The sequence below is a fragment of the Cibotium barometz genome, chromosome 65 (genome assembly GCF_041138505.1).
Source record: "Cibotium barometz isolate CiBa-2024 chromosome 65, ASM4113850v1, whole genome shotgun sequence".
NCBI classification, from domain to species: Eukaryota; Viridiplantae; Streptophyta; class Polypodiopsida; order Cyatheales; family Cibotiaceae; genus Cibotium; species Cibotium barometz.
The window spans coordinates 20514275-20537293 of record NC_141110.1 but is presented as its reverse complement, the minus strand read 5'-3'; the positions used below and the strand labels follow the sequence as shown (position 1 = coordinate 20537293).

The 23019-nt window shown below is 45.0% G+C and overlaps 1 protein-coding gene across 6 annotated transcripts in view; it reads right to left on the bottom strand.

Moving 5' to 3' along the window:
• LOC147603031 (putative sugar phosphate/phosphate translocator At3g17430) overlaps positions 1-23019 on the bottom strand; it is a 90492-nt gene that overhangs the window by 51952 nt on the left and 15521 nt on the right. For all 6 annotated transcript variants that reach the window (XM_086797458.1, XM_086797461.1, XM_086797460.1 and 3 more), the window contains 2 exons: positions 3763-3794; positions 3598-3648 (listed from right to left, as the gene is read on the bottom strand). In XM_086797458.1, coding sequence (XP_086653584.1) covers positions 3598-3648; positions 3763-3794 — 83 coding nt within the window. The remainder of the gene's footprint in view (positions 1-3597; positions 3649-3762; positions 3795-23019) is intronic.

Below are 23019 nucleotides of genomic sequence, written 5' to 3'. Positions count from 1 at the left end.
GGCCATGGTATCACGAGGGAGTTTGAGTTGAACGTGTTTAGAAAGCTACGTTTACAAGAGAGATGCAACACCTGCATGAAAAAGTGGAACTTGTGGAGTGTGTTATCCCGAATCCCTAGTAGTAGAACCTTGGATTTGGAGTTCTCCTTTGATCTCTTATACATTTGGGGATATTAAAGATAGAAGACCCAAGAGTGTGTGCTTACTCTTGGTTGACCAGGTGAGGCAATGCACTTTGGATTCCATCTGATATTTGATACTTGGAAAATCGAGTACGTAGCAAATTTCCTCAAGGAGGAAAACCTTCACCCAGTGAAAGGGACTTGAAACCAAGACTTCAACAAGTCTTGAGAACCTTCTAGCCAAGGTGTAGATGAGTTTAGTGTTTTCAGCAAACTCTTGACTTAAGATGCAAAATGTGTCTTTCGACACTTTTGCGGAAAAACTCCATGTAGAAACCACATATGTGAAGATTCTTTGATTGTACTCTATCTGATATTTAGTAGATACGGATATGAGAGAATGGTAGCATGAATGTGGATGTATTCACTTCGCGAAAATTTTCCAAGAGACCTAGAAAACCATCCATAACCTCAATAGACACTAATCCGAGAACCATAGATGAAGGAGTTCGTCAGATTTATAGTTTAAATGCGATCAAAATGGATCGCAATCAGTTTTGCCCTCTTGGCAAGGATTGAGGGTAAAGGTTTGTTGAATAATCGCTGGCAACAACGCGTTTCACCTCTGTATACTCAACAGAAGCTACTCTAGTATGGCAGTGATTAAAGTTTGGTTATAATGATTAATGAAGTGTTTGTTGGGCTTAATCCCATCTAGACATAGTGCTATAACACTAAAAGGAGATTTGAGGAAGGTCTCCAATTCTATGCTCCAAACTGGATCAATTTTCTGCCCCCAAAAACAATGTTGGTGATTGAGGTTGACTTAAATCTTAATTATTGAGCTAACCCGAAGGGGTTTAAAGATGCCTTCTAATTGTGAGTCATCAAACTCCAAGCACATCAAGACAAGAAGGATAATCAAGAAGGTAAAGAAGTCCAAGGCAAAAATCAAACCATACTATTACTCACATGCAAAGAACTTAGGATTTTCAGAATTTCTTGCAAACAATATGCATTTGCATGGTGATGGGGCTTTTTAGCATCTATCAAATCTCTTTGTAAGGGTTTTAGACATTTCTCAATTTCTCAAGAAGCTGCAATACTCTTGATACTTTGTTTGGAGCTCAATCAAAAAACTCAAAGATCAGCCTGCTCATAAACTTTTTTAAACTTTAAGATGAACTCAAATGAATCTCTTCCAACTCATCTCAACTACATAAAGAGTATCTTAACTCAGCTTGCAGTTATCAAGAAACACATTGAGAAAGATGTCAGTATAAGAGTTCTTTCAAAGAGTCTCCCTCAAGAAGAGTATACTCTGCATCACGAGGTTTTTATAAGGTGATTGTCACTGAATCCAAGTACAAACAAATGTTGTTGGAAAAGTCACCTTGTTCTTCAGACAGCAAATGGTGCATGTTTACCCTTCGTTGCCCACCAAAGATTATCAGAATTTTATCAAGCATAGATGCCAGATGCCCTGTGTGGGTAGAAGTGGTGGATCTCCCGGTGTATATGCACCCTGCATTGTCTTTTTTGGTTGAATCACTAGGTAAGGTTGTATGCCCTCCCAGATCCTCTGGCAATGTAAATAGATTCTGTATCCTTTTGGGACACAGACAAAGAAACCCCTGACAGGGTAGCAATGGATGTCAAAATGCAAGGAATCCCAACACAAGAAGTTTTCTTTAACTTAAATGGGAAAATTTTGCAGGTTCCCGTTTCACTTGCAAAAAGTTTGGGCATATGCAATCAGGTGGAGCCTAATGAGGGAAGGCAAGAGGAGTTGAAAGCACTTTCCCAAACTCGATGGGATAACTATCATTCACCCTTGCATGCAACTAGTTTTGTAGAAAGTAGTGGGAAAATTGGTGCCAGATCCTTTCCATTGGAGGTCTATCAAAGATCAATTATCAATTTATAGAAGCAAGCAAGGAAGATTTGGTTCAGCAGATGCTACCTTATGGTGGGAGGATTATGGAGCAGGGTGTTAGAATTGGGTTGCCCACCAATGCATTGCGGTGGAATGCATGAGGAGCCAAGGAACTCATGAAGTAATCCCACATGCGAATCAGGGGGCTTGGATGGAGCTCCATATATAGCATAGCGGGCATGGCTCTTAGATACCTTCCCCACCCGGGTTTTGTGTGGACGTGAGGGGGGAATCTAGCGATGGGGATTGCTGCATTCCTGTGATCGTTCATTGTGGTCTAGTGGTAACCTCTGGGGATTCGATCTTGGTATCAGAGCTCTAGGCGCTTGATCCTAGCAGATCTTCCTGCAGGCGATGGTGAGAGGCAGCTGACAGCGAGAGGATCCAATGCAAAGGCCTTGCGAAGGTTCGCAAGACTAGGGACCTCTAGGGAGACATTCATGCAAAAAAAGGCAGCAATGCAAGGATTCTGGTTTGCTATGGCGACGTCAACGAACTCCTCCTGGCCGACTATTGGGTTGACAATCTTACAAAGCGTTGACCATGTGGCAAGGGGGTTCACATGCATTGTTGCAGATAAGGAGTTGGAATTGGGTTGCCACCAATGCATTGAGGTGGAAGGCATGAGGAGCCAAGGAACTCGTGGAGTAATCCCACATGCAAATCGGGGGGCTTGGATGGAGCTCCATATATAGTACAGTGGGCATGGTTCTTAGATATCTTCCCCACTTGGGTTTTGTGTGGACGTGAGGGGGGCAGCTAGCAATGGGGATTGCTGCCTTCCTATGGTCATTCGTTGTGGTCTGGTGGTAACCTCTAGAGGTTACGATCACAAGGACTCCTGAGCTTCAACGTCTTGCCGTTCGTATTTTCTCTCCTATTGAGCAATTGTGGAGTGTATTTAGCCACATTGCCTCAAAGAAGCGGAACCAACTTGCTACACAAAGAACCAATGATTTTGTTTATGTCTTTGCAAATTTTCGACTACTTAGCCAGCTCTACAGCCGCAAGCAGAGAGCTTCGTTGATGCCCACCCTTCTTCAGATTCAGATGATGATGAGTGCAGATGGACATGGGCCATGACGATAAGATTGGGAGCTCTTCCAGTGCAATTGATGATGATTTAGTTGCTAATCTTCACATTTGATATGTTGTTTCATCTTTTAGTTTTCTATCATTTGACATTTGGGATTTGCTCATGCTCATTGCATCTATCTTTGTAGCTCCTGCGCATTGCACCTCTCTTTGTATTGTTTGAAGTTTCAAAAGTTGATTGTGGAATCTGGATCTATTTCTATTTTTCTAGAGTACTCAAGTCTCACGATCAATGGTTATGTATAATGTATCGTGTTTGTCATGTTTTAAATGAAAGATCAATAGCTTTTAATATGTGTGTGTGTGTGTGTGTGTGTGTGTGTGTGTGTGTGTTGATGTGTCATTCTTGTTCCCGTTCCAAACGGCATGGACCGTTCCGTTCCCGTTGCATTGTGACTATGCTCTTAACATCTAGTCTTTGATAAAGTCAAAACCCTTTCTTACCAGAGGCTGGCTGCAAAGAATGCACTGATGGGAACCACACAAGTTGCATATCTGCAATCAATGCAAGCAACAAATCCACAATCAAACCACCTACAGTCAGGTGACATCCCAGAATACTTTAAAAAACAAACAACTCTAGAGCTTCAAGAGGCTGGTATCACATACATTTCAAATGTCATCTTCACGGGCCCCACAACCTGCATGATCAGTTAAAATTTATAAGTGTCTATAAAGGATCTACAAAGGCTTATTGGAATGTATCATTCAAGTTTTGAATTGCAGCCAATAAATGAGCCATCTCTCAAACACAATACAAATGGTAATATTTTTTGTTTGAACAGTGTTCTAAGTAAAACTTCTAGCCGTGTTACATGCACTGAGTTGATCGTGGTAACGCACAATAGGGCCTTCTTTATACCTTTATGTGGTGAGATCTTTAACATCCAATTCACAGAGTAGAGAGAGAGAAGAGAATAGAAATGAAGTACATGACACAGTATTGGGTCCCAATTACCCACTGAACCCCCCCCCCCCCCTTCCTCTTTGTAAGGAGGAGTATTTGCTTATATTATTTCTTTGGAGAATGCTGTACAATGCTTGAGAACAAGCGATATGACTACCCAACGCAAGAACGAGGAAGACCATACGTCGCTTGAGTATCCACCAATCCGAGGCACTGCAAAAGACTCTTCGAGCCACTTATGCAAGTCTAGATAGCTGTAGGACTGCACATATGCTGGCTGAATGCTGAAGAGGAACTTCTCTGATAGCCTAGAGCTGATAGGATGAGAGAATGCCATACAATGCTTGAGAACAAGCGATATGATTGCCCAACGCAAGGACGAGGAAGACCGTACATCGCTCGAGTAACCACCAATCTGAGGCACTACAAAAGACTCTTCGGGCCACTTATGCAAGTCCAGATAGCTGTAGGACTGCACATATGCTGGCTGAATGCTGGAGAGGAACTTCTCTCATAGCCTAGAGCTGATAGGATGACTTGACTCATGCTTGAACTGCTGAATACTTTGCTGAAGACTGAATGAATAATGAGGAAATGATGCGCTTGCTTTTATAGTCCTAGGAGGAGCTGGTCGGGCAGCAGATGTTGTCGGCCAGTTCCTTATGGGACAAAAAATGCTATAAAATAGCTTTTAATGCTAGCACTTTAAAACTACATGTTTCAGCCTGGATTTTCCATGCTGCTGGAATGCTACAGACCTGGCCGACTGGAGAATGATTATCATAAGGCTATCGGCACTCTTGTTTGATATTGTATTCATTTTTCTGTATTGGTCTTGGCTTGGAAAAGCCCGTGGATTGTTCCTGAAATAAATTCCTGAAAAGGGAGTGGGGTCTGTTCCCCGCTTAGCGTGGTGTACTGTGTGAAACTCCTATACCCATCTTTCTCTCCCCGTTCTTACTATCTATATCTCTTGTACACATGGTTGAACCTGTCACTACACGCTCCGTTGGGCTTACAGTGGTATCAAAGCAAGGATTTCTCTTGAAGAAATCTTTTCTGGTGTGACAGAACCATGTCAACAGTCGAGGAAGACCAAGGGCCTCAAGAAGGGAACAACTACGAAGCCAACCCAGAACATCAAGGAGAGATCCAAGGTCGCCAATCTGTCTCTCATGAGACCACGGCCACGACATTAGCAGAATACTGAGATTTTCAAAAGTTCAGACAGTATCTTCAAGATGAAGAGTTCCTAACTTCCTAGCTTGGAGAGCCAAGAAGGAACAAGACTACTGAAGAGCCCAAATGTTCGAAAATTTTATCAAAGACCACGCCACTGAAGCTGAAGATGTGGAAGCCGCCAAAGCATACTTACGAGCTAAAGGGGTTACCATTGGAGAGGAACCCAAAGCTACCCGATCCATCACTCGTGGAAGACAGAGAGAAGTTGCCCCTAGACCTGCTCTATCTGATGCAACTTCCTCAAGCCTAGCAAAGAGAAGAAGGCAAAGGAACCTTCAACTCGCAAAGTGGACTTCAAGCTGGGAGAGAAAAGCATAAAGTTTGATACCTTCTATGGAAAGCGGGACACCCAGAAAGCCCCATCTTTCATCAACAGTTTGACACCATCTTTGAAGGCGAGAATGTTGGTGTTGGACTCACACACTCACACACACAAACCTGCACATTAGGGTTAGGTGCAGGATAGAGAAGCTCACACACAAAAAATGAGAGGGAAAGAGAGAGAGAGCCAAAAGTGTGGTAGCCACAAAATGCAAGTCAACCCTTGCATGTGTGCCACATCCATATAGTATAGAAGTACAAAATATTATATGTAGAGTGTTCTTTCACAGTACATTGTTCGGTTGGGGAGACATATTTTGACTGCGAGGAGGATGGTCTCTCCAGCTACATCGGAGCATTGGCGGCTACAGGGACTCTCACAGGAGTTCCTGGAGGTTTTTTGGACCAAGCTCTGGGCTAGTCGACAGGCACGCAGGATCTCGACTTTCCAGTGGGCTGGTCGTCCACAGGGGCTCTACAGTTGGCACCTGGCTTGTCTACAGTGGTCTTCCGGCGGCCTGCGTCCGATGTGGCCACCCTTTGGAGACACAGAGACACTGCCTATGGGACTGTCCTCAGGCGCAGCAGATTTGGTTGCGGATGCTGCGCATTCTGGCCCCCCTCTCTCCAGAGGGCATGTATACGTGGGGTGCCGCTGCTTGGTCAACTTCTTCGGGGCCTGCTCTGGGATATGAGACGGAGCAGGACAGCCAGGCCATCAGATTCATTAGGAGCCAGCCTCGCCTTGTTCCTTCACTGGATTTCTCGTCCGCCGGCAGGACAGCCAGGCCATCAGATTCATTAGGGGCCAGCCTCGCCTTGTTCCTTCACCGGATTTCTCGTCCGCCGGCTGGACACAGGAGAGGGATCTACGATGGGAGCTCCTCAGCAGCCTCACCATCTGGTTCACCTGGAGAGCCCGGTGTTTCAGGGCCTTTGAGGGGAGACTGGAGCCACCAGCAGAGACTATTCAGGGGATTTGGCAGGAGTTGATCCACACCCTGCGAGGACAGTATGACCGCATCCGGGGCGACTCGGACGAGGCGATCTTGCGGCGCAGGCCTTTCACACCACTTGGCGCAGCGGCCCCTTCTATACCCTACACGCGGGCTCCCCCCGCTGGCACTACAGGCCACCTGTTTGGCTTTTCCCCCCTCCTATTGTATGATATAGCCCCTCAGTTCTTTGTACTGATATTTGTACTTTTTTGCACCTAGGGAGAGTCTCCCTAGCTGCCTTGATTGGATCTCTGCTCTGTTTTCTTATGAGCAGGAGAGAGTCTTTTGTAGCCCTACGGGTGTTTTTTATATAACTAATGAAAGGATCTTTTCTCGGGGGGGGGGGGGGGGAAGTAAATGAGACATCCCACTGCCTGGCTGTAAATGCCAGCCTCAAAAGGCTCTCCAATGTCATGCATAGTAAGTCGTACACCTGGTTCTACTGGAGTAGAAATGGGCTTACATTCATCCATGTGAAACCTTTTTAGCAAACTTTTTATGTACTTAGTTTGTTGCATAACAATGCCATCATCTGTATGCATAAACTGTATGCCGAGATAGTAGTGTAAAGGCCCCAAATCTGACATATCAAATTCAGCTTTCAAATCAACTTTCAAATCTGAAATTTGTGCTTTGCTAGTACCTGTAATGAGCATGTCATCTATATACAAGATGACTATGAGAATATCGGCATCGGTTTTCTTCACATACAATGTGCTTTCAGCTGGACTATTCACATAACCTTGGTGTCACGTAGGCTGTAACGCCTGTGACCGACGGCAGACCGGATGGCCATGTCCGGGGTTAGTGGGAGAGGACGCCCATGCGGAGTCATGGCCGGCCAGGCTAGTGTGGACGGCAGGCCACACACTATATAGCCTGGGGGATGAGGGGCAATCCTCATTCTTCCTCTATGGCTGGGTGGTGAGCCAGAGGCCGTCCCCTCTTGTGGTAATGCCCGTAGCGGCGTTACGGATATGTAACACTGGTATCAGAGCGTGGTTCGATGGGATCGTCAGAGTTCGCGCGTGAACGGGGGACCGGAGCCCACTCGATGGTTTTCAACCATTCATCTTCTCACCCTTATCTCCAATGGAAGGTGTGGAGGGAGGCGGCCAAGGAAGAATGGAGGGGAAGAATTCTCTCTCTCTCTCTCTCTCCCGGTCACACACAGCAAGCGAATTGGAGCAAGCGAATTGGAGGTAAGTGAATTTCGTTTTTTTTTTGCTGCGTTGAAGCTTGTGTGCAAAAATTTTGGGTTTGCTGTGGGGGGGGCGAAACCAGCCCCACGACCCGTCTCTACTGTGTGTGGGAAGGGCGGCACCAGCCCCACAGATTCGTTGAAGCTTGTAAGGCGGGGGGGCGAAGGCAAGCCCAGGCCCGTTGCTCAAAGACTTCGTTAATGCTATGTGTGGGAGTGGGGGGGGGCGAGAGCCCACTACCGTGTGTGTGGGGCGAAAACCAACGAAAGGCGTGAACAAAATGGCTGGAAAAGTCTGCGTTGTGGGGCGAAGACCAGCCCCACGGCGGCCAGCCCAGAACTTGCTGTAATGCGCCGTTTGTGTGGGCGCCTTTGCCTGTGCTGCGTAGCCAGCCAGGCCAGCCAGCGGCGGCGGCGGCGGCCAGCCATGGGCGGCGCCGGCCGGCCAACGGCGGCCAGCAGGCGGCGGCAACGACCACCAGGCAGCCGACCAGCCCAGCAAACGCCACGCATGAGAAAACAAAAAGGGTTAAAAAAACCATTTATTTTTTTTAATACATTTTCATTATTCATTTTTATGAATAATGAAAATAACGGTCAGTTGTGCCCAAATTAGACGAAGTGCTTATCACGAGAAATCAAGGTAAGCCTAATTGAGCCGTAGTGCTCATAACCCTTCACAATCTTTTAACAGATGCTACAAGATTGTGATAAACTTTGGCAAATGAGAACCATGTACAAGCGTAGTCTTGATGTGGTTATGCCTTGGGTCCAAACAAGTTGCTTACTGTTTGTAGCAACAAGAGAGCCTTGGCCCGTAGAGACAAGCTGGCCCTTGTTGGTAGTAACAAAATAGTGTCACTACTTGGGCCTAGACAGTAGTGACTAGTTTGATTTAGTCACGAAGATTGCCTTGTGAAAGTAATCCCTAAAGTGTGTATTACTTGGGATAAAGGGGCTAGCAGTGCTGCTAGCAGTACTCAATTGAATGGTTTATCTAGGAGTACTAATCTGAGGGATTAGCATACGCCTAGATAATGATAGCACATTTAGGATTGATTTGTAGAAATCAAAGGTAAATCTGAAGGGGTATAGTCTTGAGATGTAATGCTCAATGCCCTTATAGAAGTTGATCGACGAAGAGAACTGTTCTTAAACTTACTAGCATGGTTTTCTCTTCTTTTTATTGCCATGCGTCAACATCCCACTGCTCGAGAGTTGGTGGTGATCTTTCGAGGGGAGAAAGAGTCTTTTTATATGTCACATCAATTGGTTTGGTGGTAATTTGATGGTATGGGACATCAAATTCTCACGGAATCGATTGTAGTCTTGGTGGAATGGGACGCCAAGGCTTGTGTATGTAACTTGACTCTTTGGCAGGTCTGTATGTACACTTGTCTGTAGTGATAAAGTGTGCAAGATAAAATTTGAACTTTGAAAATTACCAAATATAGCCATAAGTTGGGATAAAACCCAGTAGAGTTCGGAGAAGCTCTAGGTAGCAAGACCATGATGGTGTGCTAGTGCTAACAGAGTGATTTAGTTCCGGAGTGATCTAAATCTAGAGGTTAGCAGTAAGACTAGTTTGGTTGGACAATTTCATGCATGGGGGACGCCCTATAGCATTTTGCAAGTGTAGTCTTGCCTATGTTCAACATAAGTGTGCGATTGTGAGCACATTTTAGTTGCTACCATATGAATTTGGAAAATATATTACTTTCCTACATAACCAATTGTAATATTGCATGACCGGCTATTTTGCTTACAAGTTCATGTGCGTGTAAACCCTATAAGTCGTATGACCCCTGGGGAATGAGTGGAGCATTTCTAGGATTTAATAAGGTTTTACATGCCGAAGTCACCACCTATGTACTTTAACTCCGTAAAGTACATGGTCTTCATCTATCATTTATGGAAAGTTGTAAAACATTCCTGCGATGGATTTTTATCACCCTAAAATTATTGTGCACTATTTCAGTGTGAAGAGCTTTTTTCCTGGGTACCATGGTTCACCCCAAGCTCATCTGTTGCTAAATTCTCCGATTTAACAAAAGATATGTCTGCCTCCGAACACTCCAGTTCAGCCCCAGACTTTGAGTTTACTTCTTAACACTCCGGTTAAGTCAAAACTCACCAGATACAGTAGGATTTACCGCTAAGCTCTCCGGCTTAGCCTCCTATCCTAACTCAACCCGATTTTATGTACACTACATATGTCGGATCCGATACTAACAACAACCAGGCTCATCTGGAGTGAGCTACTCATTTTTTGTAGGAAGTCACCAGTGGTGTAATTAGGTCAGCCGAGACTCCACAAGACCTATGCACTAGTTTTTAAGTTGACCTCTATGATAAGGACGTCCAAAAATTCGTGTTGTAATACCAGAGATTGTACTGCAATGTGCAATGGAGGGGTCAATTTGTGTAGTCACTTCTTAGCAGCAAGTGACTTAAGCATCTTGTTATAGATGGTTGTATATGGTACTCCCACTCGGGGGAGATACGCCATTGGGTACGGAGTTACTCACAGACTAGTATGTCAATTTGTGTAGCATCTTGTTATAGATGGTTGTATATGGTACTCCCACTCAGGGGAGGTACGCCATTGGGTATAGAGTTACTCAATGACTAGTATGGAGCTACTAGTGTGATGATAGTGGGTACGTAGTTACTCACTACTAATACATAGATGCTAATAAAATTAAGATCCTCGAGTGAAAGATACTCTAGATCAACATTTTAAATTACCGAACCACAATCCATGAGTATCGAGGTACTCATAAATATGTTGACGTTGCTCAAATCGAGGGACCGATTTGTTCGATGGTATGGAATAAGCAAGGAGAGTGGAGTAACTTAAAAGTTACACATCACTAGTCCTAGTGAGTTGTCGAGGTCATCCGTAGTTTGATGATCCCCTCTACCTATCAGATAACATTCAATTTTGCAAGCCCTGGCATTTAATCCGTAGTGATTATGAGTTTTGTGTGACATATGGTTATGAAGTTCTTACAAGAGTACTCGTTTATTTGCTTGTCATTGGTTATAGCTTGGTAGAGATTGCCACCTGTGATGGGTAGGTAGCTTTGCCGCTATAATGAGGAGGCAGCAAATAATGTTCTCATAGTTATACTTCATACCAACACCAAACAGGGATAGGATGAAATTCCTAAGTTCATTATCACAAAGTACTGTGATGTTTGCATTTATATTGAATGTATGATGTAATGAGACATTGGGCTTGTGTAATTACCATCAATTATCTAGCAACCTATGGCTTCGCAGCAAGCTCAGTCATTATCTGTGGATTGATAATGTGGTTATTAGTAGTTTGGAATTTTTCTTGATAGATGGTACAACCCACCCAAATAATTCATAAGTGTGTAACCACTTATGAAGGGTAATAATATACAACAATGAAGCACTTTGTTACAAGTGTGAAACCACTGATCTGTTGCAAAGCAGTTTATCAATAGTACCACCATATGTGCGTAGACACTATACCACATCTTCGTTGCAAGATGTTTAAAAGTTTCTTGGAAGGACTCAAGAATATAACATATGATATTAAACACGCTCTAGATTTGTTCTTGGACCTATGACACTAGCGCGTAGTCCGCTTGAGAGTAGAGTTTTTGAGGACAAAAACCTTTCTTGAGGGAAAGGAGGGATATCCTCAAATATCACATAAACTCGAATAGTTGTGTAAGTCCAGACAATACTTGAAGGGATGTGTCTGGTAATAGCAACAAAGAGTTGTAAGTGATTGGATGTAACTCCATACACCCGTACTGGTGCAAGAATCTTTATCAAACATCTCCACATACTATATGGTCTGCCCGCATATATAGTATGGCATAAGAGATAGGACGTTTGATTGTTATATTTGAAGGGAAATCTTCAAAAAGTTACATTTACTCTGAGTTAGAGTGGAGTTTAACCATCCGTAGTTTGATGGTAGTTAGAAACTCAACAAGATTCTAGAGCATATGCTTGTGCAAAGATGTTACTCTAAGAGAGAAAGTATCTCTCAACTTTGGAACTAATCCTTGTGATGCATGATTAGATTGGCTCTAGTTTATTTCTCCTATGGCCGTAGAGCTTTCCAAGGAAAAGTTTTAACAAGTTGGTGATGCAACATGGTAGCGTAGTCTACAAATATCTAGTAGCATAGTCTAAGAACTTGCGCTACTAGAGTGCTCTCCAGTACATTAGCTTCTGTGCTAATGACATGATGCAAAATCAAGGCATGAAATTTGCCTTGGGGTTTTGGTTGAAATACCAAATCACGGCTTGCCTGAGTACTACTAGACATTTGCTTACCAATGACTTCCCCAGTTAATGGCACGTCGGATTGCCCGTAGCGGCGGTCGAGCTCTGACATCAAAAGGGCACTCTCTGACAATTTTTTCTCAGCACTTTTTGCCCACTGCAACACAAAGTCAGCCACATCCTATTTCAGAAAATTTTCCCATTGCCCCTCAGTCTGCTTCTCCACTTCAGGAAGGATCACATAGCATAGCTGATAGGTGTGGAGGAAGCACCATCCTATGGGGCAAGAGAAGAGGAAATGGGGAGAACTCAGAGGAAGGCCGGGTCTGGTAGATGGTTGGAGTCTTGGTGAATGGAGGAATGATCTTGGACACATACTTTAGTTTACAGTACTTTGGTTCTTCTTCTAGGCTGGACAGAGTTTTTTTAAGTCACCACGCTACTTGGGTACCTCATACTTTGGAAATTTGGATAGATAATTCCTCTGCTCTATCTAACCACATGCCCTTAATATGGGGGTGGCATGTAGAAAGTGGGGATGATGAGACGAGTCAAGGGAATGACTCGGTGTGGGTGGTAGTGGACAGGTTAACTAAAATGGCAAAGTTTATTGCCACAAAGAAAACTGTTAAAACGCCAGAGTTGGCAAAACTCTTTATTGAACATCTCTACAAGCTATATGGCCTGCCTGCAGATATAGTGTCGGATAGAGATAGAAAGTTCAACAGTCATTTTTAGAGGGAAATCTTCAAAAAGTTGGATACTACTCTGAGTATGAGTACGGCAGATCATCCGGAGTCTGATGGTCAAACTAAAAGAGTTAACCAAATTCTAGAGGATATGTTGCGTTCTTATGTTAGTAAGAAGCAATCTAATTGGGAAGAGTACTTGCCCTTATTGGAGTTTGCCTATAACAGCTCCAAACACTCAGCGAGACTGGATTTACACCATTCATGTTAATGTATGGATTCCAGCCGAGATCTCCGATGGCTGTAGGCCTAGAAAAGGAGAACATTCAATCTGTCAAGGATTTCCTTGAAGATATGAATGATATGCTCAGAGCCGCACGAGAAAGCATTCGTAGCGCTCAGGATCGCGCTAAAACTTATGCGGATAAAGGACGAGAAAGGTGACCTTTGCAGAAGGTGACTTTGTATTTCTCAAGGTTCCTGCGCAGTCAGAAACCATGAAAACGGGAAAGTGTGATAAACTTTCTCCCGAGATATTGTGGTCCTTTTAAAATCCTTAAGAAGATTGGGGACGTAGCATATAAACTTGAGTTACCGGAGAGTTCTCAAGTCCATCCTGTCTTCCATGTCAGTAAACTGAAGAAATCAGTTCACGGGTTAGAGAACGCAGTTTCTCCAGAGATTTTGGTGGACTTGATAGAGCCACCAAAGATACCACATGAACCTGAAAAGATTCCAGAGTATCGTGATAGACAAACCCGACATAAAGTGTACCAGGAGGTACTTGTTAAATGGATAGCTAGGGATGAGGAGGTGGCAACCTGGGAACGCCGTAGTGCAATTTCCAAAAGGTTTCCCCAGTTTGTTTTCGAGGACGAAAACTCTTCTTAAGGGGGGGGTAATGTCACGTAGGCTGTAACGCCTGTGACCGACGGCAGACCGGATGGCCATGTCCGGGGTTCAGTGGGAGAGGACGCCCATGCGGAGTCATGGGCGGCCAGGCTAGTGTGGACGGCAGGCCACACACTATATAGCCTGGGGGATGAGGGGCAATCCTCATTCTTCCTCTATGGCTGGGTGGTGAGCCAGAGGCCGTCCCCTCTTGTGGTAATGCCTGTAGCGGCGTTACGGATATGTAACACTTGGTTGGTTAGATGAGCATGTATCCTATCATACCAAGCTCTTGGAGCTTGTTTTAACCCATACAATGCTTTGTGTAACCTGCATACTTTATGTTCCTCACCAGGAACTACAAAACCAATGGGCTGATTTACATATACTTCCTCCTGTAAATCCCCATTTAAGAATGCAGTTTTGATGTCCAATTGATGCACTTTCCATCCTTTATGTGCAGCCAATGCAATCACTGATCTTATTGTGGTCATTCTCGAAGTAGGAGCAAAAGTCTCTTCATAATCTATTCCCTTTTTCTGGGAGTAGCCTTTAGCCACAAGTCTTGCTTTGTACCTGTCAATAGTACCATCAGACTTTCTTTTGACTTTGTACACCCACTTTGTTCCAATGACATGCTTGCCTTTAGGTAATTCCACAAGATCCCAAGTATTGTTCTTCATGATAGAAGAGATTTCAGCTTGTATAGATTGCACCCAATGCTCATTCTCATGTGCTTCTTCATAAGAAGAAGCCTCTTCTGAATCAAAGAGACCACCCATTGCTAATGCAGACTCCCCACGATGTATATTCAAAGCATGTTTGGAACTAGCCCTTGTTCTACCTGTGAGTGGAGCTGCAAGTTTGCTTTCTTGCAAAGTTTTCAGCAACCATCTTGGCACTGACTTGGCTGTGTCTATGGCTGTTTGCTCTTCCCTGACAAGATCTTCCACTTCTTCCATAGAAGAGGGCTGAATGGCTGGCTGTTCCACATGTTCTACATGAGGATTTTCTTGTCTAGGGACTGGCTGATCTGAATCCCCCCTTATTGCAATGGGTAATAGTCCATCAAACATGTCCTGTATGCCTGTATCATTACTTTTATACAAGCTGTACATGGGCTGTTCTGAATTTTCAGCAAATACCACATCTCTACTAACAAAAATCCTTCGTGTAGTTGGATTATAAAGATGGTATCCTTTGCTCTCATTGCTATAGCCCACAAAAATGCATTTCATTGCCTTGTCATCTAGCTTTGTTTGGAGTTGTTCTGGCACATGTGCATATGCCAAACACCCAAATGTACGCATATAATCCACTGTTGGCTTTCGGCTATACCAAGCCTCAAATGGTGTTATGGTTTTCAAAGCTTTTGTTAGACACCTGTTCAACACATGAGTTGCACACATTATAGCTTCCATCCAAAATTTGTGAGGCAACTTTTGTGCTTTCACCATGCATCTTGCCATCTCCATGAGAGATCTATTTTTCCTTTCAGCTACACCATTCTGCTACGGTGTATATGGCACAGTACATTGGTGTTTGATGCCCTTTTGAAGCATATAATCCTTGAATGCATTTGACATGTATTCTCCACCTCTATCTGAGCGGAGTGTTTGGACTTTACATTCACACATATTTTCAGCCATTGCTACAAAGTGTCGAAAGCATGTAAACACATCTGCTTTCGCTTTCAAGGGGTAAGCCCAAGCAAACCTGGAGTAGTCATCAATGAATGTGACGAAGTAAAGATGCCCCCCTATGGATGGTGTCCGCATTGGACCACATACATCACTATGTATGAGCTGTAATTTACTTTCAGCTCTAACAGCTCCATCTTTGGGGAATGTTTTTCGTTGTCTCTTTCCCAAAAAACACCCCTCACATACATGTCTTGGTGGAGACTCAAGAGGCGGCATATTAACAACCATATGATGCTTCGGCATAAGCATCAAACTCTGAAAATTTACATGTCCAAAACGAGCATGCCATAGCTCTGCATCATGCATAGCAGGAGTGTGGGCAGCCACTATATTTGCATCATAAGTACGCTTGTCATAGCTGTCAAGCTTATACAAGCCTTTGTATCATGTTCCAGAAGTGACTATTTCATAACCCTTTGATGGGTCTTTTACCAAACACTTCCCATCTTCAAATTCAACCTTTAAACCTTGGTCGTTTATGGCTGAGATGGAGAGCAGATTTTTCTTTATCCCTGGAACATACAATACATTTTTCATACATATTACTTGATATGTGGTATGATCTGCACATGATACAATGCGGCCATTTGAAGCATAAACCAAGTGCTGAAATACATCTTTGCATGAAGTGATGTGGCTCGAAGCACCACTATCAAAATACCATGATACATTTTGTCTGTCAGATGCAATGCAAGACATATCATTGTCTGAAGCACTTGGTGTGCCACTAGTGCATGTGACCAAAAAAGTGTACTCTTCCTGGATTACATTAGCTGATTGCTGTGCTTTGTCATCAGAAGAGTCTGCTACTGCATTGCCTGCTTCTTTCCTGTTCTCTTTTACAATCCGCTTCCTACATTCACTGATGTAGTGTCCAGGCTTATGGCAGTAGTGACATTTGCCCTTCTTTTTGGGCTTGTTTGCATCCCCTTTGTCAGACTTTTCACCACCAGAAGAGGGCTGTCCATGACCAGCCTTGCAAGACTGTTGTCCCCCATGCTTAAAGCTCTTTGCTTTACCCTTATCCTTGGCTGTAAATGCCTTGTCTCCACCACGGTTGCTCGATAAGTTTGCTCTTGTTTGCTCTTCATGCAAGAGTAAACCCACTAGCTCTTCAAAAGTGACGGGATCACCACCTCCTCTCATTGAGAGTTGAGAGAGGTGTGAAAGCCCAAGTAGGAAGGTGGTAAAGAATGAAGAGTATTGGTGACCATTTGTCTGTCTAGGATAACCTCATCAATGTTGAGCAATTGTTCCTGCAAATCTTTCACTTTGGTGAGATGATCTGCCATGGAGTCACCCTCATCCATAGAAAGAAGATCCAATTGCCTCTTCAAGTAGGCAACTCTTGCCTCGTTGCGTGTACCTGATACATTGCTTCCAATGTGTCCCATGCAAGCTTCGATGTCTTGCAAGAACGAATGTGCGGAATAATAGTCCTTTTCACTGAAAGGGCTATCAATGACATGGCCTATGCATCCCTAGAGTCCCATCTCTTCTGCTCTTGTGTGGGAGCAGGTTCTACATCAGGAGCTCTTTGAGCACCTCCCCTTTGAGGCGTGGGCTGGCTGTATGGTAAGTGGGCATGTGTCATCACCACACACGATGCCCAAAGCCCTTTGGCTACCAGCAAATTACGGATCATGAAACTCCAGAGGGAGTAGTTAGATCCATCCAACTTGTCCCCTTGGGTGAGCACACCAAATACATATGTAGCATTAATGTTTGCCTGCAAACTGAAGCAAGTGTAAACCTGCACCAAATTGTCCAATTACACACAATGTGTATACATACGCGGCAAATCACAGCTGTAATGCCCAATTACATGCTCCAATCTGAAAATCCCCAATTTTTATGCACTCCAATCGCTTCAATGTGCATTTAATTGACCAATTTTCACAAAAGCCCCAAATTTTTGCAACTGAAAGAAGCTCAATTTGCTGATTTTGACCTCAATTTGGAAAACCCCCAAATTGCACACCTTTCTTTGAATCTGACCTGCATTGTAGTGTCTGCAAAATTTGTATATTTTTATGTGAACAGAATTCTGTCAAAAGAGTACCTGCAGTACAGATGGCACTGAGGTGTAATGCAGGTGTCAGCCGGGGGCGTTGCTGGCCACGTGAACCAATGGATGGAGGCACTTGGAGGCACTGGGCACTGAGCTGCGATGACTCTAGGCTGGTTCCAGCAGTTGGCCAGTGACGAAGGAGCAAGGACGAGGGGTAAAGGTGGAGGTGGGCGCAGGAGCGCCGGGCGGAGGTGGCTGCCTGCGCATGAACAGCACCGGCTGGGAGCGACGGCAGTGCGTGCAGTAGCGCCGTTGACGGAGCTGGGCGGAAGGGGCTGTGGCGGATGTGCGAGCACTAGCGCCGCCTGTCGGAGCCGCTTGAGACGGGAAGCGCCGCCCATGGGCTGAGCCGCGCTGGTTCGTTGTCCACTAGCTCCGCCGGTTTTGGGCGGCCGGGGCGGCCAAGTCTGGTGGACGGAAGGTGGACCGTCGACGGACAAAAACGACGGAATTTCACAGCAACGGACAGAACCGACGAAAATTCGCAGCGACAGAAGCTGAGCTTGCTGCAGTTTTTCCAGGGGCAGAATTCCAGAGGCAGCTCCCCGCTCTGATACCAATTGTTGGTGTTGGACTCACACACTCACACACACAAACCTGCACATTAGGGTTAGGTGCCGGATAGAGAAGCTCACACACAGAAAATGAGAGGGAGAGAGAGAGAGAGAGAGAGAGAGAGCCAAAAGTGTGGTAGCCACAAAATGCAAGTCAACCCTTGCATGTGTGCCACATCCATATAATATAGAAGTACAAAATATTATATGTAGAGTGTCCTTTCACACTTGATATCCAAGGGAAAAAACCACATGGGAAAAAATGCCCTTGGTTAAGCCCTATTCACACATAGCACTACCATAAGTGAGCATATGCCTACAGAGAACTTCTCCAAAAAGTCCAAACTCCGCATGGTCCGTACGCATTTAAAAGATGCCGCCTTAAATTGGTGGCTAAAAGTGGTACAAGATGGGACCAAGCCTACATCATGGACTGATTTCAAAACCATGTTCAACAAAAAGTTCCTTCCCACAAACTTCGAGGCAGATGTGCAAAAGGAATGGGATGAGGTAAAGCAAAAGGCCAGAGAAAGCGCGGCAACATATCTTAACAATTTTTCAACCGTCTCATTGAAGTTTACCTCATATACTCTCATCCCATCATTGATGGAAATGCGTAAGTTTGCAATGGATTGCAACCAAAGCTTATGCAAGCAGTTTATATGGCAGAACCTAAAACCTTGGAAGAAGCCCAAGACAAAGCCTTGCAAGCCAAAGCTCTACATATGCCTTGAATGGTGGGCAAATCAAAGAACGAGAATCGAGATTCATCCCAAAAGGAGAGGTTCAAATGAGGATCTCAAGCAAGGAATGAGCCACAAGAAAAGAAGAACAAGAATGAGGATAAACCCCCATTTTACCAAAAGAAGCTATCCCACAAGCGACTCGAGGAGTATGTCAAAGAAGGTAACGGTTTCCAATGTGGAAAGAAAGGACACATGGCTGCAAAATGTCCTGATAGACCAAATCAAGAAGCCAAACCGCCCCAAAATAATGCATTGTTGAAAGAACTCCAATATCAAGATGACACACCACAAAAAAGAGGCAACTTTTTAAAGCTTGGGACAAAGAGGCAAACCAACCCATGCTTATCCACTTTGATAGCAGTGCTATCCACCACTACATCCATCCTCAAGTGGTTGAAGCCATGAACCTCCCTCCGGATAGGTTTGGAACTCCTATTACTGTAGGTGCCGCTTTTGAAGGAATGTCAGCCGAGGTGACTCCTATTTTGGGAAAGCTTCGCTTACAGATTGGAGACTATGTGGAAAATGAGAACTTTGTTGTTGGCAAAGTTGGACATTGTGATGTAATTTTGGGTATGCCTTGGCATAAGAAGATGGACCCGGCCATTGATTGGACTGGAAACAAGATTAGGTTTCCTTTTAAGGGCAAGAATGTAACTTTTGATGTAGGAGTTGAGGGGAATTTCATTCCACTCATTAGTCAAATACAAGTTCCTAAAGCAATAAAGCAATCTATTTCCTCGTACTTGATATATGTAAGAGATCCTAAGGAATCTGAGAGTGATGAGTCACTCTCAACTCTTGATCATGAAAGGAAAGATTTCCTAAAGAAGTATCAAGATTTTTTTGCAGATACTCTTCCATGAGAGCTACCTCCAAAGAGGCTGGAAGATCATCAAATTGACAACATGCCAGGAAGCTCACCTCCTAAACACGTGAGTCAAGCTCAACAAAAGGAGATTATGAAGCAAGTAACTAAGCCTTTGGAAAAGGGTTTGATTCAACCTAGCTCATCACCTTTTTGCTCCCCGATCTTATTGGTTCAGAAAAAGAATGGTTCTTGGCGTATGTGTATTGATTACAGGGCTCCTAACAAGATCACAATAAAGAACAAGTTTCCTATTCCTAGGATTGATGATATCCTAGATAGATTGGATGGAGCCCAGTACTACTCTCAGCCTCTGCTGCTGCTGGCCCAGACAGCCTCCACCCTAGTTTGTAGGCTTGTTGGTAGCCGCCCTGCGTGCGGACAACTCAGGGATCTTTTGCAGGCGAGCCTTATTAGCGAACCTGCAAAGATCATCGATATTCACTCTCTGGGGCATGGATACTACCGGGTGGAATTCGGCTCGTCCATAGCGTCTGACCGGTCACCGGATCATGCAGCTGAGTCCCCTTGCATTGCGTACGGCACAGGCCTTCTTTGCACGGTGGTAGCACGGCTTCGACCCAGCGTTTGACCCACTGGCTGGCGTTTCCGGTTTCCTCGTGACAATTTGTTTTCTAGGCCTGAGAAAGGAATACCTTCCTCTTCTCCCAGTGGTTGGGGGTGCCATCGGGAGAGTGACAGAGTCCCCCCCACCGCTGCCTCGCCCGTCGCACGAGCAGCTGGGATTCCATCCCTTCGTATTTGTGTGGCCTCGTCGGAGTCTGTACCGCAGTGTATATCTCTTCCTAGCCTCCGGGGCGACCCCATACAACAGCGCATGGAGTATTCAGGGCTCCTAGGCCAATGCTTCATCTACAAGCAGATGGGCCATCTTGCCAGAGCTTGCACTAGGCGGCAAGCCAGGAGTCTGCCTCTAGTAGTTCCTCCCCCGTTTCTCGTGCTTCATTCAGAACCTTGAGATATGCAACAGGATAGAGCAGATTTGGGCGAGATTGGATTTTCTTTCAGGCTCTACCGCGTGCACACTGGATGAGGGCTTAGGGGAGATCAGCAGTTTCTTGTTGGAGGCAGCCTTGAGCAGATTAGATTGTTTTTGAGAGCAAGAGGAGTTTGAGGAGGAGTCTTGCTTCATTACAGCGACTTCAGGAGAGGTCCCCGGATAGCCAATGGATCGAGAGTCAGCTCGCCACCGCTCGTCCGGAGATTAGATCCATAGAGGAGAGGAGGGTGGAGTACAGGTATCATGCTAGGGCCTCTTTTTGGACACAAGCAGGCGACAGAGTCATAGGGGATTTCTTTGAGATAGCTGGTCCCCACAAGAGGAGAGATGGTATTCACAGGCTGCGTGGCCAGGACAGAGCTATTGTTTCAGATTCCCCCCAAGTGAGAACCATCGCCACGGACTTTTTTCAATCCCTCCTCACTGGTGCCCCAGCATCTGCACAAGTGGCGGACACACGCAAGAGGGTCTGGCGGCATACGACGGAGGTGGTTCCCCGTTCTCTTCTATTGACACCATTTACTGCTGAGGAGTTGGCGAAGGCATTGACGGCACTTCCCAGGGGCGGACGGGCTTCCAGTCTCCTTCTTTCTTCGCCATTGGGACCTCATGGAAGGTGGCCTTCAAGCTGCCTTCAATGAGATTATGATTACAGGTGCCATGCCAGAGAGGCTCTCAAAGGGCTTGATTCACTTGATTCCCAAGGAGGGTGGTGACAAATTGGAGATCCGGCAGTGGAGACCCATCACTCTTCTTGGGATAGCCTATAAGATATTGGCAAAGGCCATCAGCAAGAGACTTCAGCCTTTTCTCCCAGACTTGATCCATGACACTCAAACTCGCTTTGTTCAAGATAGGAGCATCTTGGACAACATTTTTACCTTCTGGAAGGCGACAGCTTCAGCTAGGATGCTGCGACAGGACCTCATTCTGCTTCTCCTAGATTTCAAGAAAGCATATGATAGGGTGGATTGGAGCTTTTTGGAGGGCACGATGTGCCGGATGGGATTCCCAGAGGAGTGGATTCCTAGGGTTTCAAGACTCTACTGAGCCTCGCATAGCCAGGTCCTCATTCAGGGGGCCCGAGGTGACAGATTTCCCCTCTCCCGCTCGGTTTGGCAGGGCTGTCCATTGGCACCTTACCTCTTTCTTTTCGTCGCCGAGGCCATGTGCAGCTTTCTCTCTGCCCAGGAGACCGGGCTCTAGGGATTGCGTCTCCCCCTTCGCAGGAGGAGTTGCTGGATTTACAGTTTGCAGATGACACAGCAGCCTTCCTATCAAGAGATGTTGGGAATCTCCAGAAATTCACGGAGGCGATTGAGATTTTCTACCGTGCATCAGGAGCGCAGGTCAATTGGCACAAGTCGTGTGGTTTTTGGGTAGGTTCAGTACCCGCCCCGACTTGGAGACCAGTTGAGGCTTTCCAGTGGATCCCAAGGGGCACTCAAGTTCGATATCTCGGTTGCCAGGTGGGCATTGATCTCTCTCCCGAGCAATAACGTTCCGTCGAAGAAGCTTCGAGAGCTACTTTGAACTCTTGGAAATCTGATTTTGACACAAACTCGTCAAAAAGATCGGCATCAATGCCTTCCGTAGCCGGCAAGCCTTCGCGTTCCACGAGGGACTCCAACTCTGATTCTTGGGTCGACATCGTGAAGAGGGTACGTGGAGAGAAAATTCGATCTTTGCACAATGAAAGTGCAAGCGAACTTGAGAGCTTGAGAGCTTGAAAACTTGAGAACTTGAGAACTCGAGAGATGTGTGGCAAGAAGCCCACGTGAGGGGTTTATAAAGGTTTCCCAAAAGCCAAAAAAAAATCTCGAAAAGCTATGCTTAGCTTTTACTTTAGCTTTTGTGTTTTTTTTTCTTTTTTTTTCTTGAATAAATATATATATATATATATATATATATATATATATATATATATATATATATATATATATATATATATATATATGAAAAAAAAATTTCCAACAATATGACCTCTCCTTGTTGTGAGAAGCTATAACATCTTAGTAAAAAGAAGAAAAAATGGTGATGCACCCTCCCTCGTTTTTTGGTGATGTATGGTGATCCACTAGGAGGAAAGTAGCATATGGCGACAAAGACTGACTGCAATCCTCCTCTCTTAGTTTTCAGCCCCATGTTGTGCCTCTATCTGCTTTTCTACCACAGACACAACATTTGAAGCATGAGAGTAGAACAACACGGCTACTCCCCCTGATCCTCGAACTCCACATGATGTATGAGTTTCTTGCCTATACGATGAGGCCCACATATCTTGTCACATTTCGTAGCCCCCATTAGAGGCCTTCATATGTTGTCTCTCTCTCTCTCTCTCAACTTTCACTATATATATTATATCTATCTATCACTATATAT